The 14,219-nt window shown below is 35.5% G+C and overlaps 1 protein-coding gene across 1 annotated transcript in view; it reads right to left on the reverse strand.

Moving 5' to 3' along the window:
• Positions 1 to 14,219, reverse strand: part of COL28A1 (collagen type XXVIII alpha 1 chain) — a 62,064-nt gene that overhangs the window by 30,126 nt on the left and 17,719 nt on the right. The window contains exons 12-19 of the mRNA XM_068674899.1: positions 8,430 to 8,498; positions 7,749 to 7,817; positions 6,403 to 6,471; positions 5,400 to 5,468; positions 3,821 to 3,889; positions 2,646 to 2,714; positions 1,215 to 1,283; positions 38 to 109 (exon numbers count right to left, since the gene is read on the reverse strand). Coding sequence (XP_068531000.1) covers positions 38 to 109; positions 1,215 to 1,283; positions 2,646 to 2,714; positions 3,821 to 3,889; positions 5,400 to 5,468; positions 6,403 to 6,471; positions 7,749 to 7,817; positions 8,430 to 8,498 — 555 coding nt within the window. The remainder of the gene's footprint in view (positions 1 to 37; positions 110 to 1,214; positions 1,284 to 2,645; positions 2,715 to 3,820; positions 3,890 to 5,399; positions 5,469 to 6,402; positions 6,472 to 7,748; positions 7,818 to 8,429; positions 8,499 to 14,219) is intronic.

The following is a 14,219-nucleotide window of genomic DNA, read 5'->3' on the forward strand; positions in this document are numbered from 1 at the left end:
CTATAGCTTTTACATGCAGGAAAATATATTTCCTTACCTTTTCCCCTGCTTTTCCAGGGTCTCCCTGCACCCCTCTCTCTCCTGGGACTCCTGATGGACCTATATCTCCCTTGAAGAAGAATAAATAATTGCATCTACACACATCTTTTTTTTTATTATTATTATGTAAAATATTTCTAACAGTGTGTTAGAATATTAATTCATTACATACAATATTTTTGTTCAAGTAAAGGTTGTTATCCCCAGTTAAATATTCTATAGAGCCAGAAAAATGTGAACTTTAAATTTCTCTTAAAGCCTTCCACCTACTTCTTAAATCTTTGTTTTGTATTAAATAAACTTGCATTTTTCAGCAAGTAAAAACATGAATTAAAACTATTTGTTATTCTGTGCACAATGATAATATGATAAGAATGCAATTTTCTTGAAAAGTCAAGCATTTGGGATTGAAGAACTGGTCAGTTGGACTGGCCTATCCAATCTAATCATTTCTCTCGTGAATCTACAGTACAGTCTTTGGTTTACCTGACTTAATGATATTGCATTGCATGAGGTGAATGATGCTCATAGATTAGCTTGTACCCAAAATCGTGTTGGTTAAAGACTGCCTCTCTTGTTGTATAAACTGGTCTAGGCATTACTTTTAAGACAGACCTTGACAGAAATTGTTGAAAATATCATATGAACTACTCCTGCAACATGCTTCTTCCATGATCCTTGGAAAAATCACTGAAATCAAAATATCCATGTCATTTTAGCCAATTTTTGGGGAAGCCCTACTTGAAATGTCAAGGATCTGATATACAGGTTTCAAACTGGCAGCTGAAGTCAAAGCTATAAATGTTTACCACCTCTTCTAACACACAGGCAGTATGAGCACTGCTGTCACACAGACTTTTTTTTTCTTTTCTTTTTTAATCACTGCAGAGGAACAGAGATAGTAGAAGCCTTTCCAGAAGGCTGTAGAGATAGCTTAGAAAAACTGAAGACAAACTCTTTCAGTTATGGATGCAGTAATGACTTCAGGAGAGAGGGTGGGAGCCTTAGCACAGCATTTTGAGTTTAAAGGGTTAAAGTGTGACATTAAGGGAATATCTCTCACTGAAATTCCTTATTATTTTGATCATAGTCAATTTATAGCAAAAAAAGTCAACTTCATTTATCATTTATCAGCAACAGGGGAAAGAATCAGAAGCAGTTAAAAACAGGCTCACTTTAAGTCCTCGTAATCCAGTTGCTGGGAGTCCTGGTTCTCCTTTTTGTCCACGTTCACCTTGTTGACCCTAGTAACAAAAAGACTTCTGTTTGACACAGGAATATAATTTGGCTTCATTCATTATTGTATTATTTCACCAACTGTTTTACACATAGAGGTGGTCAAATTTTCAATCAAGTGATTTTTGACTGGAATATTCCATTCTGTCAAAACTCCAATACCTTGTAGAAGTGCATCTATTTTATTTATTTATAGAAAGTGTAAGTGAATCATGCCATATTTCTTCTTGTTGTTTTAATTCATTTAAGTATCTTGTATTTTCTATTTCCTACTGGTATACCAAAGATTCTGCTGTCACTGTAAGAAAGATGAATCCAAATAAAGAAAAATCAGAACCTCCGTTTAAAGGAAAGTTTTGATCTTGCATTTCTTCCTTCCAGTAGTTCTAAAACTATTTCTAAAGAAATTGGAATTAAATTTTTCAATTATGCTTTTCATATGCTTCATATGCTTTTTTTTATTTTTTTCACTGTAGAGAAAATATCTTCAAATATAACATATTGCAGAACTACATCATTTTCCCTGGATTAATATTAAACACTGTTGCTGTAACTGCTACTTACAAGCCAAAGTAATGTCCAGATGAAAATGACTGTATTTCTCCCTGCTTTTGATGGAGTGACTACTGTGATTCTTCCGCCAATCAAGGTGATTACTAAGCACACAACTGCTTTACAGTTTATCAGTTCTTTCCATTTGTTCTCCTGAATATTTTGTCAAATTCCCTTTTCACCCTCATAGAGTTCTCACCTGACACCATATTGCTGGAGGCTTGGAGTTTGGCAGCAGAAATTTTTTACCTTACTTTCCTGTTCTCTTCCTCCTTTCCCTCTTGCTATGGTGCAGCATCAGCTACTAAATAAACTCTAAATAAGTTCTTTTTTTCTCTCCTAGTGTTTCTAACTTTGGTTTCATCTCTCTCTCATGGTCACCATGGAAGGCTGAAGGACAGACAAGCATTGCAAAAAAGAATTGACCTGATGAGATCAGCCATAAGTCTCCAAACCATTGCTGCTTTACCGCTAAGTTGCTTAGTAAAATGCTAAGAACAATGTGAATAAGACACCAAATTGATTAGATATAAACATGTCTGAAAGTCACTTTGTTTAAAAAGATGTGTTAATTTGGAAGCCAAAATATGCACTGAAAAAGGGGTGGATGTCAGCCGAAGCCTTATGCTCTGGGGAACACCTTAATAAATGAGTGTTTTTTCCTTGAAGAATCAGAAGTAATTGTTATCTCCAATGAACAAGCTCAGCGGTGAACATCTCATCAAAACACACTCTTGAAAAGCCTGGCAAAGGATACATTGCTTGCTGCTTCTTCCTAGTGTTATATACATATATTTTTTTAATATCTTAACCATTACCTTTGGACCTGGCAGACCAAAACCTTTGGATCCTTTTGCCCCAGGATTTCCTTGTGGACCCTGTACACCCTATAAATCAAAATAAATGAGTTAATGCATTATATTTTTCTACATTTTAAATTCATCATGAGTCTATCTTTCAGTTAATATTTTATCTCATCTTTGTCACTATCTTGTGGATTTCACAGCCTTATCCAAGTGTAATGACTACAATTGCAAGCCTTGCAAAATGCAAGCTTTATTACAAGTGTAATGACTACAATTAGTATTCAGGGATAAAGCCAATGGGAAGTTTCTCAGTATCTAAACCCCAATTTACTGGAATGCTGTAAACATGAATAATATTCTTTCCTAAAAACAAACAAACAAACACACAAAAAATGCAGAACAAAGCAAAACACACAAAAAATATCTTTTTGGATGTTTCTGTTGTTCTGCATCCACCTAATCAAGGCTGTTGACAAACTTCAACGGGGATTGAAATCCAGATGTGGTGGACTCTTACCTCATGAAGCCCCTACATGTCATTGTCCAAGCGGTGCACTTGATTTATCTCCTATGCAAATTATTATGCATATTACACCATATTCCTATTTTCTTAATCCTAAAATCATTCAAATCAGTTGGAACCATTAATGTCAAGATGCTTTGGCTGAAGACTAACTTGATACCTTTTAAAATGCAAAAACACTGAGATTTTTAACGTCTTCAAATCAAAATTAGAGCTCTGATGAAGTATAAAACAAAAACGATGTACAAATACATACATATATTACATTCCCAAAGTGTAGGACTGATCTGATAGTCGTTTTTGTTTTTTTTTAAATAAAGTTTGTAGCAAAGCCATTTGCTCTTAGAAGAGCAACAGAGCTCTTCCATCTTTCTCATCCGCCATGGCCACAAGAGTAGACAAACAGGATTAGAATTAAGAACAGTCTTCTTAAATAGGAGATGTAGTATGCAGTATTTTTGATGAAATTTATTATATGTTGCTGCTGTTTAATTCTTTATGAAAAGACTAGAATAAATGCAGGACAGATTTCACACTACAGCTAGGCAGTTTATGGGTGTCTTCTAACTTAACAATGGAATAGACAAATACCTCACTCAGGTCATACTAGCTGCCTTCTTCATATCTGCAGTTCAGTGTCTGCCTGTTCCTGATTCAAACTTACCTGGCTTCCTGGATTGCCTATTCCTGGTGGTCCTGCTGGGCCCTGTGGTCCTACTTGGCCTTGTTCACCCTGTATTGTATAAAAAGTATTCCAGAGAGCTAAATTGCAATAAACTATGTTAGCTGATTAGTACATTTAAATTAAACACAGAGCGGTAGTCCCCAGACTGTATGATCTTGAAGTTTGCTGCTACTGTTTGAGTTAAATGAGAATTAGAAATGCCATTGCTTATGGCAATTCATCTAACACACCTCTTCCTTCCTGCAAACTCTATTTCATTTATAACATTAGATAATCACATCTAGAGGGATCTGCAGCTTATCTTTCCAGACTGAGATTAATTTTGCAGATTTTCTTGTATTGAAATATACAGTTGCTTGCACAGCACTCAGAAGAAAATCTTGCAAGTGTAAAAGAGCAGCTAGAGGGTATTGTTTTTAAAGAGGAGTTAGAGAATATTGTTGAAAAATCTTTGTCAGGTGGTATTGTACAGTACTTAAGGCTGGAATAGAGGAATTACAGGAGGTCATTTGGGTATTGAAAGTGGCAGAGACCCATAAAGGTGTCCGGGAAGTGGGACAGCAGTCCCTTCAAAGCAATAGTTAATTTAACTTACACCAGACACTCTTACATATTGAGATGGTCCCAAACACTTACTGCCCTGGCTGTCACTGCATTTTTCCTACATAGACATGGGAATAAGACAGCTTGTTTCTTCTCAGGTAATCAGTCTTCCTGTAACTAAAGCCTCGAGAAAGATGGTCTGGAAGGTGTTCATTGACCATGCCTCTTACAGATGGGCCACATCAGACCACCTAGGTTTCTCTGAAGATCTTGGAGATCCATTTGACTGAACAGTAAGATAAATAACTTCAAATCAAACTTCCCACATCTGAGAAACACTCCCTGTTGACTAAACTGTAGGTAACTCTGGATGGGAGTGTCATCCTCCCCTCTCACAGAAGAGAAGTGTGGGATAGTGAGGAGAGCAGGAGTCTTGGGGACATGCGGGAAGGCAAAAAACAGGGAGTAGGAGTAGGGCTACATCACTAAACCATGAGAATGAAGATTTGGATCAATGTCTCTGCTCTACATGACATTTGAGCATTTTTCATCAGTCATCCTCTAGATCCATGCAAGTTACAGGCCAGAATCTCCTCAGGCCAAGGGAATTACAATTGTTTTGGATCATTCTTTGAGGGCCTGGGTGCCAAAAAGCTAACTAATTTCAGAAGCCAGCATGTTCATTGCCTGTCACAGGTCCATTAGACTAGATAACCCAAAGGGTTTTTCATTTTTTTTAAATATTTAATTTAAAATATTTTAAGTACAATATTTCTGAGATAATTTTAGGAGGAAAGTAAATCAATTTCTTCCCCCAAACTCCCAGCTGCATAGAATACCATCCATAGTGCAGTTAACTTGTATAGATGAGTGCTATGAAGTTTATGAAGCTGCATTGAAGGAGTACCTCAGATGCAAGCTAAAACATATTCTCATGTTGTTGTTTGAATAATTCATCATTAATTTACTATAAATATAACTATAAATATGATCAGGAAAATACTCTGGGTCTCACCTTGTCACCTTTGATTGATTGACCTGGCAGTCCAGTTGGACCAGCTACGCCTTCAGAGCCTTTTTCACCCTAGAAATAAGTATCCAAGACGAACTGGTCAACACAATGTGGGTAATGAGGAGAAAAGTATTCCTTTGCAAACAAACAAGAAAAACAGCCAACTAAATTATTAGTTTTACAGAAAAGTTACAATTTTACAAAGTTACAATTTTGGTTACAATTCATAATGTACTTCATCTGTATTCATTGTTTTGTTGAACACAGGACTTCAAAAAGAGAAAATTAAATACCATGAAGTCAGAAAGTACATTTTGAGAATGCGATAACATGTTCATTTTGTAAGTAGATAGAGCAGTTCAGAACCTTCTGGTGCAAGGACATGGCTAACGTCTTTTCCTTAAAAGGAAGAAAAATCTGCTTTGCTTGGTAGCTCAAGGCTCTGGAGAATCTTGAAGCCACTCAAAGAGTTTCTCATCATCACTTTGATGAGAAACCCAGTTATGATTTTACCATAAACCTTTGCTTGTTTGTACTTATTTTTAAGAAAAGGAATGTTCACACATACTAAATTGGCACGTGCCCTTAATGAGGTAACTGTCCACAGAGACTCATATAACCCAAGTTTTAGCTTCCAAAAATGGTAAGACAGAACAAAAATACTTCCTGAATGTTTTCTTCCAATAAAAAACATAAATAGCTAAATAGTCTTTCAGAAGACTACTTATTAATGCTGGCAAAAAAAGGTATCTTGGTAAATACATAAATACAAGAATCATTAACTTCTTACATTTAGAGGGACACTGCAGCTCTTTTGTAATTATCTTAATAGAGCTTTTGAACTAGGAGGGGTATTCAGAGAGCACAGTGATTCAGAAGACCAAGATCTACCATACATGTATGATATTTTGTACCACTAAAATGATCACTGCTCTTAAATAACTTAGGCACTAAAGCAAATTTGTCCTATGAATAAATAATTAAAAAAATGTTTCCATAAAGCTACCTTTTGTCCTTGAATGCCCTCTCCTGGTAGACCTTTCTCACCTGGCAGACCATCAGGGCCACGTGGTCCCTGTAAGAAAAGAAAAAAAAAAATCAGATGATATAAGCAATTACATTTCTTACTGACATTTTGTCTAGTTTGCTAATATAGTTCCTTGCAACTCTTATGGCACTGATAAGTAGCAACACTTACACAACAGCTGGCTGAGCCCAGACAATCAAATGAAGTATAGTAAACCTTAATTGGAGGATTTAGATAAGAAGAAGGTAATGCTGAAATGATCTGAATGTCATAATGGCTAAAGACTCTATCCTTAAAACCCAAATGAAATTGTGGGTTAATTTATAATAAACATATTTACTGCCTTGTAATTTATTCCTTATAATTTCATGTACCTGAAATAATGAAAATCATTAATTTGAACTTTTTTTTTTTAATACAAAATGGCTGGCTAAACATAATTAGAAAATTCCAATTTTTGTTTAAATAAACACTGAAATAATTCTTTTGTTTTGTAGTATTTTTGGTTCTTCCAAAAAATTCAGCTTTTATTATTTAAAGCTACTGAAGAGTTTTTAAGGATGATCTTGATTAAATAAAAATATTCCTACATTTTTTTGTGAAAAAATATATTTTATAGTCACAAGGAGACTTTCAAAAACAATATTAGAATGAATTCTAACAATCATCTACATTTGTGGCTTCTTAATTAACAATCTTGTGATTATTAATGAAGTAAGAAAACTACACATTTTATACAGCAGGAAAAAAGAGCCACCAGCAAGCATTAACTTAACAATGGAAGAAGGAGTACAATTCTTTGCTTTGCAGCTTCCAAGGAGGCTATTAGAAGAAAACTGTTTCTCAGAGCTACAAAGAGCTTGCTAAAGGTAACTTACTGTAATTCAGAAGAGAAAGGTGTAATTAAAAGCATATAATTTGGATTTTTGCTTCTGATGCAATTCAAATTACAAATTTCAAATTGGAGTTGAGGAACATCTCAGACTTTGGATTTTCACCTTCTTAAAATTTGATTTTAAACATTTTTTAAAGATCTTAATTCAAACAAGTAAGGGTATGCCTATTAGTATACAGTTGTAATCTCGTTCACATGGACCATGCAATTTTTTATTTCACCAAAACTTGTTTGGACATGACTTAATTCTCCTACTCCAGCAATTCATGCATAATTACTGTTGCTATATTAGGCTGGCACAGCTGCTGGTCTAGACTATGTTGATTGGCTTATGGAATTGGTACCCTATATAGCTGCTGTCATTCAATTAAAGTCTTATTTATTAAAGACTTATTTATTTTCACTTCCAATTCATCTATCAACGACTTACAGGTAATCCTGGCTCACCAATTCCAGGAGGTCCCGGTAGTCCAATTTTACCTTCTCGACCTGGAGCACCCTTGTGAAAAAGAACATTGCTAAGTTCAGTCTTAATTCACCTTCATGCTTTTGAAAGCTTAACATTTATATATAGATGACTTAATCATGTCATCAGAAAAATCTGAAATCAAATGATATCTCTTGAGGTAAAACAAACATAAATGATAATTTAGAAACATTTGAAAGCACATTTTAGTTAACATTCAGAACCTTACATTGTATTTCAGTCCTCAAGCCAACTGCAAAGGATATAAGAACATCGGTTCCCATAGTGAAAAATAGTAAAGCAAATCTGTCACTTGATTGTATATCACAGTGACTGAGATGTATTTCTATGCCTTGAAGAATGATTACTCATTAACGCAATCATCTGCTAGTGCTTGACTTTGGTCTCAGGTATTTAACCCTCATTTAAATGGCATTATTCTGGCCTATTGTTTCAGTGGAATCATAATCAAAACTCGGGATTGAAGGAAAAGCAGTTCTGTCATCTCCATTCTACACAAATGCACAAACCAGTACTACACAAGCTTATAAGAGCTTGAGTTTGATAGAACTTCAGATGAGAACTTTCATCCAAAAAATGGCTGACCACAGTTAGCACTTTAACAGACATATAACTGAGACTTACCTTGGGTCCTGGCTGTCCAACACCAGGGAGTCCTGGCGGACCATAGGGACCTATAGGACCTTGTTCTCCCTAGAGGAAAAAACACAGAAAGAGATTATTAAAGAAATAGTCTCTTTTCATAATCAAATTCTCTCAGAGTATCTTTCCACCACAACCATTCAGGGCTATAGAAATATGTATTTAAAGTAAAAAACAACCAAACAAAAAACAAAACAAAACACAACTGTTTTAAAGCTAAATGTTTTGGTTAGTAGCATGGCCAATATCCTGGCCATACAAATTTCTGGGATATATAATAAAGTCATAACGCCATTCAAAATGTGTTTCTTCCTCATCATATCTTTTTGGTCCTGATTTTATTCAATAATTTGGTATGTGCTTCCTTCACTCCTTTTCTTGCCAGAAAGACGGGTATCTGGAAATCAATCTGTGTTTATGATTTATACATAGGACTAAAGATTTTTCCAGTAGCAAAGGCTGCATATCACAACTGTTGCTCTTACTACTGTCTTTGACTGCAGCTCCTCTTGTTAGTTGAGTATGTTTTTAACAAATCCAATGTAGGTTCTAGTGAAAACAAGCATCAGATCCCCCAAATTAACAGGTATTTGGAGACATAAGCAGGAGTGAGGCAGATAAAACCCTTTGAAGATCTGAATTTCATTGCCTGGAGAACCTGTCACAGACTGATACTACAAATACTAGTTCTGACACATTGGAAGATATGTTCTAAAACCACTGACTCAGAAAATTATTAAGATCTAATTTAACCTAAGTAATTTTCTGATTAAAACATTGTATAGCTAATATGGCAATGATTTTCAATCAGTTACAAATTTAAGCGCTTGGCAGTTCTCCAAATCAAAACAAATCCAGACAACCATTCACAAATACACATTTAATCCATGCACTTCACACAATACAACCCCTACGATGAATAGGGTCTGCACCTTGATCTATTTAGAAAGTTCAGTACAACTGCTATGATATCCCCTACGTGCATTTGCTCTAGGACCCTGATATAGAAGAGGTCTTTAAGCATGGTCTCACTGGACCTACTTGTATGTTTAAACACCTACTGTTTCTTCTATGTAGGCACACTAAACACTAAATACTAACAATTTCTTCAAAGCTTAATGTTTAGACAGAAACTCAGGTATAATAATAAGTGAAAATGGATGAAATCTGCAATATTGCTGGGACAAAATTCCAAAATACTTCAATCTCTTCATCTTAACAACAGTATGCCTCAAGACTTTATATTTGTATGTTATATTCACTTACAATGAAGACCTGCAAATTCAAAGATTATTTAAAATTCCTTATAAATATGATAGTTTGGGAAAATAATTGTTCTAAATAATGGAGAAATGAGAGGGGAAATGTCTTAAGAACCTGCCTTTTGCAGGAGTAGGTGCACTAGCTTTAAGTCATAAATGACAAATTGCAGAATAGCTTTGTGAGTTTAGCTATTCTACATGTACTATGTTGCTATGAGGGACACGTTACCCATGGAAATCTCTAGGCAAACTCTAATGCCTGAGATCAGAGTCTTCACCTTTGTAGCCCTCCTTTGGATATTCTCTAATAGTTTTAGAGTGTGGCACCCAAAACTGCACACAGTACTTGCGGTGAGACCACACCAGTGCAGAGTAGAGAGGAAAATCCCTTCTCTCAACCTGCTAACAATGCCGTGCCTGATGCTCCGCGGGATACAGTTGGCCTGTTTTGTTCATAGCTGTTTTTTTATCTCCTGTGTCTGTTTTGAAACTCACTAAAAAAAAAAAAAAAGATTCCTCAAATGGCCCATCATCTAGACTTCCAGCTCATCCATGGAATTAATTTAGCATTGAACATACTGTCCTTTAGATTCAGCTGATCAAAAAGAATTTTTATTAACTGTTTCCCATCAGCAGGAAATTTAGGGAAGGCCAAGAATAATACAACTAAAGCTAGCATTTGCATCCTCTTTAATTCTCTTTTCAAGCTCTCTGTTTTAACACTGCTGTACTTCAGCTGAATTTCAGGGCTTTCTGGGATGATTCTGTTTAGACAAGAAGTAGGGAAAATATGTAAGGAAATGTTTATTTCTTTAGAAAATGATATACACTACAAGCAACATTTTCAGAAGGGTTTTCATGACTTAGAAACATCCATTTAATTTCCAACCATAGCAATTATGACTAATGAATTTCATCAATGCTGACAGATCACAATTAGCTAAGCATTGGTGGAAGTTCAGCTCCTGCATTAGCATGTAGAAGTGCATTGGCCGAACAGTACCAGCAAAGTCCAGTGCCGCTGGTGTGCTCTGCTTCCCAGGCAAAGGCATCCCTATGGGAGCTACACAGGTAAAACTGTTGTATTAAGGTTTCAGAAGAAAGTTTTGCAAACAAATTTCCATGCATAGACACCCTCCAGGACAGAGACACTTCTGCTGTGTTTATCTGCAGCTGTGCTTCTTGCAAAGGTCATCAAGATATACAAAACATGGCTTTTGGAAAAATATTAAGCAAAGGAAAAAACCCAAGATAATTTGTCTTTCAGCTCATAGCCTCCCATAATTCACCACCAACTCTTATTTCAATAGCTCTCTACTTCACTAGTGGAGCTAACAGATACAGACTCTTATAGTTTCAGGGTCTGGATATCATAAAGTTAGGAAGGGACTTCTCCACTTCAAGGCAGAGATGCCTCTGACAGAAAGAATTAGACACAGACCACTGTAAATGCTGGCACTTTTAGAGTGGCAGATTGGAAAACTGACGCAACGTAAATGGTTGATTATTGCTACCTTCCAACTTCCTGAGTCTGATCCAAAGCCTACTGAAATCAATTCCTTTTGATTCAAAAGGCTTTGGTCAACTTGGCTTCTTTGTAGGAATAGGGAAGTACATAATGTGACAAAGCAGTCGCTTTGGCTTTTCTCTCTCCTACATGTACTTTATCTATTGCCACTAAGAATCTCTCCCACTACTCTTTTTAGTATTTTGCAAGATTTACTTAAAACATGCTAGTGTGATTACCATTCCTCCTACTAAACTCACACGCTGACAAGATGATCTGGCTTTGACAGCTGCTGGAGGTGGATCCCCACTCTGGCTTCCAGCCTGAGAAGCTATAGGCTCCTCCAGGAAACACACACACAAGAGGTGCCCTCTCCCACTGCTACTGCAAGACATGATGCACACATATGCACACACAAGCCAGCTGTAGCTGCTGCTGGGCTCACTGTTTGTTTTCCCTACAGGCAGAGCTGCAGGTTCATGTTTTGACATGGTGCTTCCCTCCTGTGCCCTCTCACTCATTCACGCAGGTATGGGGTGGCAGCCATGGCCAGGCAGTGAGCAAAGTGTTAGCTTTTCAAATTCTCAGTCGTCATCTCTATCATGGAAAAGGCAACCTGGGGTGTGCGTTGTGCCAGGATGAATTAGCATGCCACACAGAAAAAAATGCAAAAGATATGTGCAAGCTTGAAAAATATTAAATAAATATATCAGATTCAAACAAACAAACAAAGCCAAAACCAAAACAGCAGCACGCTAGCCTACTAGGCGTAAGTAGGCTACTTTGGACATAGCAAAAGCCCCTAAACACACTAGCTACATTTGTCAAAACTAAGCCTAAGAAATCGTGTAGGAACTTGTTCAGTTCTGAAAAACAATGTTTGGTAAATAACAACCTCCTAATGCAGCTGAAACAATAAACCATACCCCTTTGTTGTGTTTGGAAAGTGGCTTCCAATTTTTATTTTTATTTTTTGGCCTGTTGTCCAAACAGACATTGTGTTTCATATCTATTTCTGACAGCTTCTGACAGAACTTTCCAAGGACAATAACTCTGCTTCCTATTACAATTTATTTGTTCCTGCTCAAGTTTACCCACATGCTAGGGCTATGCTAATGCATGCACTGTCTCGATGGAAGTCCCAGAGAAGTTAACATTTTTCCAAAAGCTCTTATTTAACCATGATGAAAACATTATCTAGTTTTCTCTCCAATAACTGATGTCCTTTAACCAGCTTTGATGCAGCTTTTTGTTTGTTTTTCAATAAATACTGGTGCAGACACTGTTAAGTAGGCATTGTAATAAAAAGAATGTAGAGTAGCATGAAAACTTTGGTTTTGTTGAATGTTTTACTCCCTGATAGGGGAGGATGTCTGAAGATTAATGACGGGGGAAAAAAAAAAAAAAGAGCCTTTTTTCCAGACAAGATGCAAAATTGGAACTTAAACTATTTTTACCTGTTTTAAAGATTATATTATCAGTCATGTTCATACAACTATTAGCAAGCCTCTCTTTTATATTCTACAATCACAGTGCTACAAGAAATGTGAAATTTATTAAAACAACAAAGCACTGCCAATAATAACATTACCTACAGTCAGAAGGAAAATTCTACTTTTCAAAGTAGCTTCTTTGTAATCATTCTCTTTGTTTAACATTCCACTCAAATTCACTCAAAATTTTTACATATTAAAAATGTACAATTTTAAGCTTGGAAAATACATAACAGTCTACCCCCCAGCAAACAGTTTGCTCTGTTATGATAAATACCAGTTAGTGCCAGCATAAATGGCTTCTTTACTTTTAGGAAAGCACATACACCCTGCAAGGAACAGGAAGTCTGTACGTCAGAGTCTATAAAACTATTAATGACTAAGATGTAACAAATAAGCTACAGTGAAAAATATGCTTTCAAATATGATGATCTTTTTAAACATTTGAAACAACAATGGAAACAGATACAGATACTGAATATATATTACTGATATTTAATATTTCTAAGGTAGTTGTGCTACACCAAAACTACACTTCTTTATAGGGAAACTGTATTGTTCAGCCTCCTGGGAAACATATAACTTGCCAGATAAGTAAGGAAAGAATTTGTAAGTCATGAGAGAAGCAGGAATCCTTAGCAGTTCATTCTGGGACACATTTTCAGGGAAATATGCAACAAGGGATTTTTCATAGAAGCATTATCCCAAGATGTTTTCATGGAAATAAGTGCTTTCAATACCCACATTCAAAATTAACTATCTCCTTTAAAGTCTGAATACACATCTGTTCTTACAACTTTAGCTGGTAATTCTTTGAGAGTTTTTGTTAAAGGCACTCACTTTAACAGTGGCTTTTAAAGAATGTGTTGTTCTCAATCTTTCCATGAATATATCAGGGTTTATAGAAATGTGTTATTTATTGCCAGTAGCTGATCTAAAAGTTTAAGCAAACAAACCCAGTTTTATTTTTGAAATGATAACCATACCAGCTCGCTGTTCATTACTTCCTTCTGAGTGGCTACCTTAACTACACAGGTCATGTCCACTTCCTGATTTTATGCCCCAATTTTATAATGTGTAACCAAATCATTCTGTTTTTAAATTGTCCACTGAACTTCTGAAAATTCAGTCCCTCACTAACAGATTTTCAAAATTGCCTTGAATACAAACACTCTTACAGAACCTCACTTGTGCAGTTGTACGGAATATGCTTTATATATATATTATATATATATATATAAATATATATATATATATATATTGTTTTAAAACAATATATATATATATTTTAAAACAATATATATATATATATATGTATATATATATATATAAAGCATATTCCGTACAATTGTACAAAAAGCATATTTAGATACTTGCTTATTTTATATATATATATTTTATATATATATAAAATAAGCAAGTATCTAAATCAATTAATGAAAAGGTCAATAATAGGCATATGCATGTTACAAATTCATTTATCTAACTCCAAGAATACTAGGAACATGTG

Source organism: Anas acuta, chromosome 2, assembly GCF_963932015.1.
Source record: "Anas acuta chromosome 2, bAnaAcu1.1, whole genome shotgun sequence".
Lineage (NCBI taxonomy): Eukaryota > Metazoa > Chordata > Aves > Anseriformes > Anatidae > Anas > Anas acuta.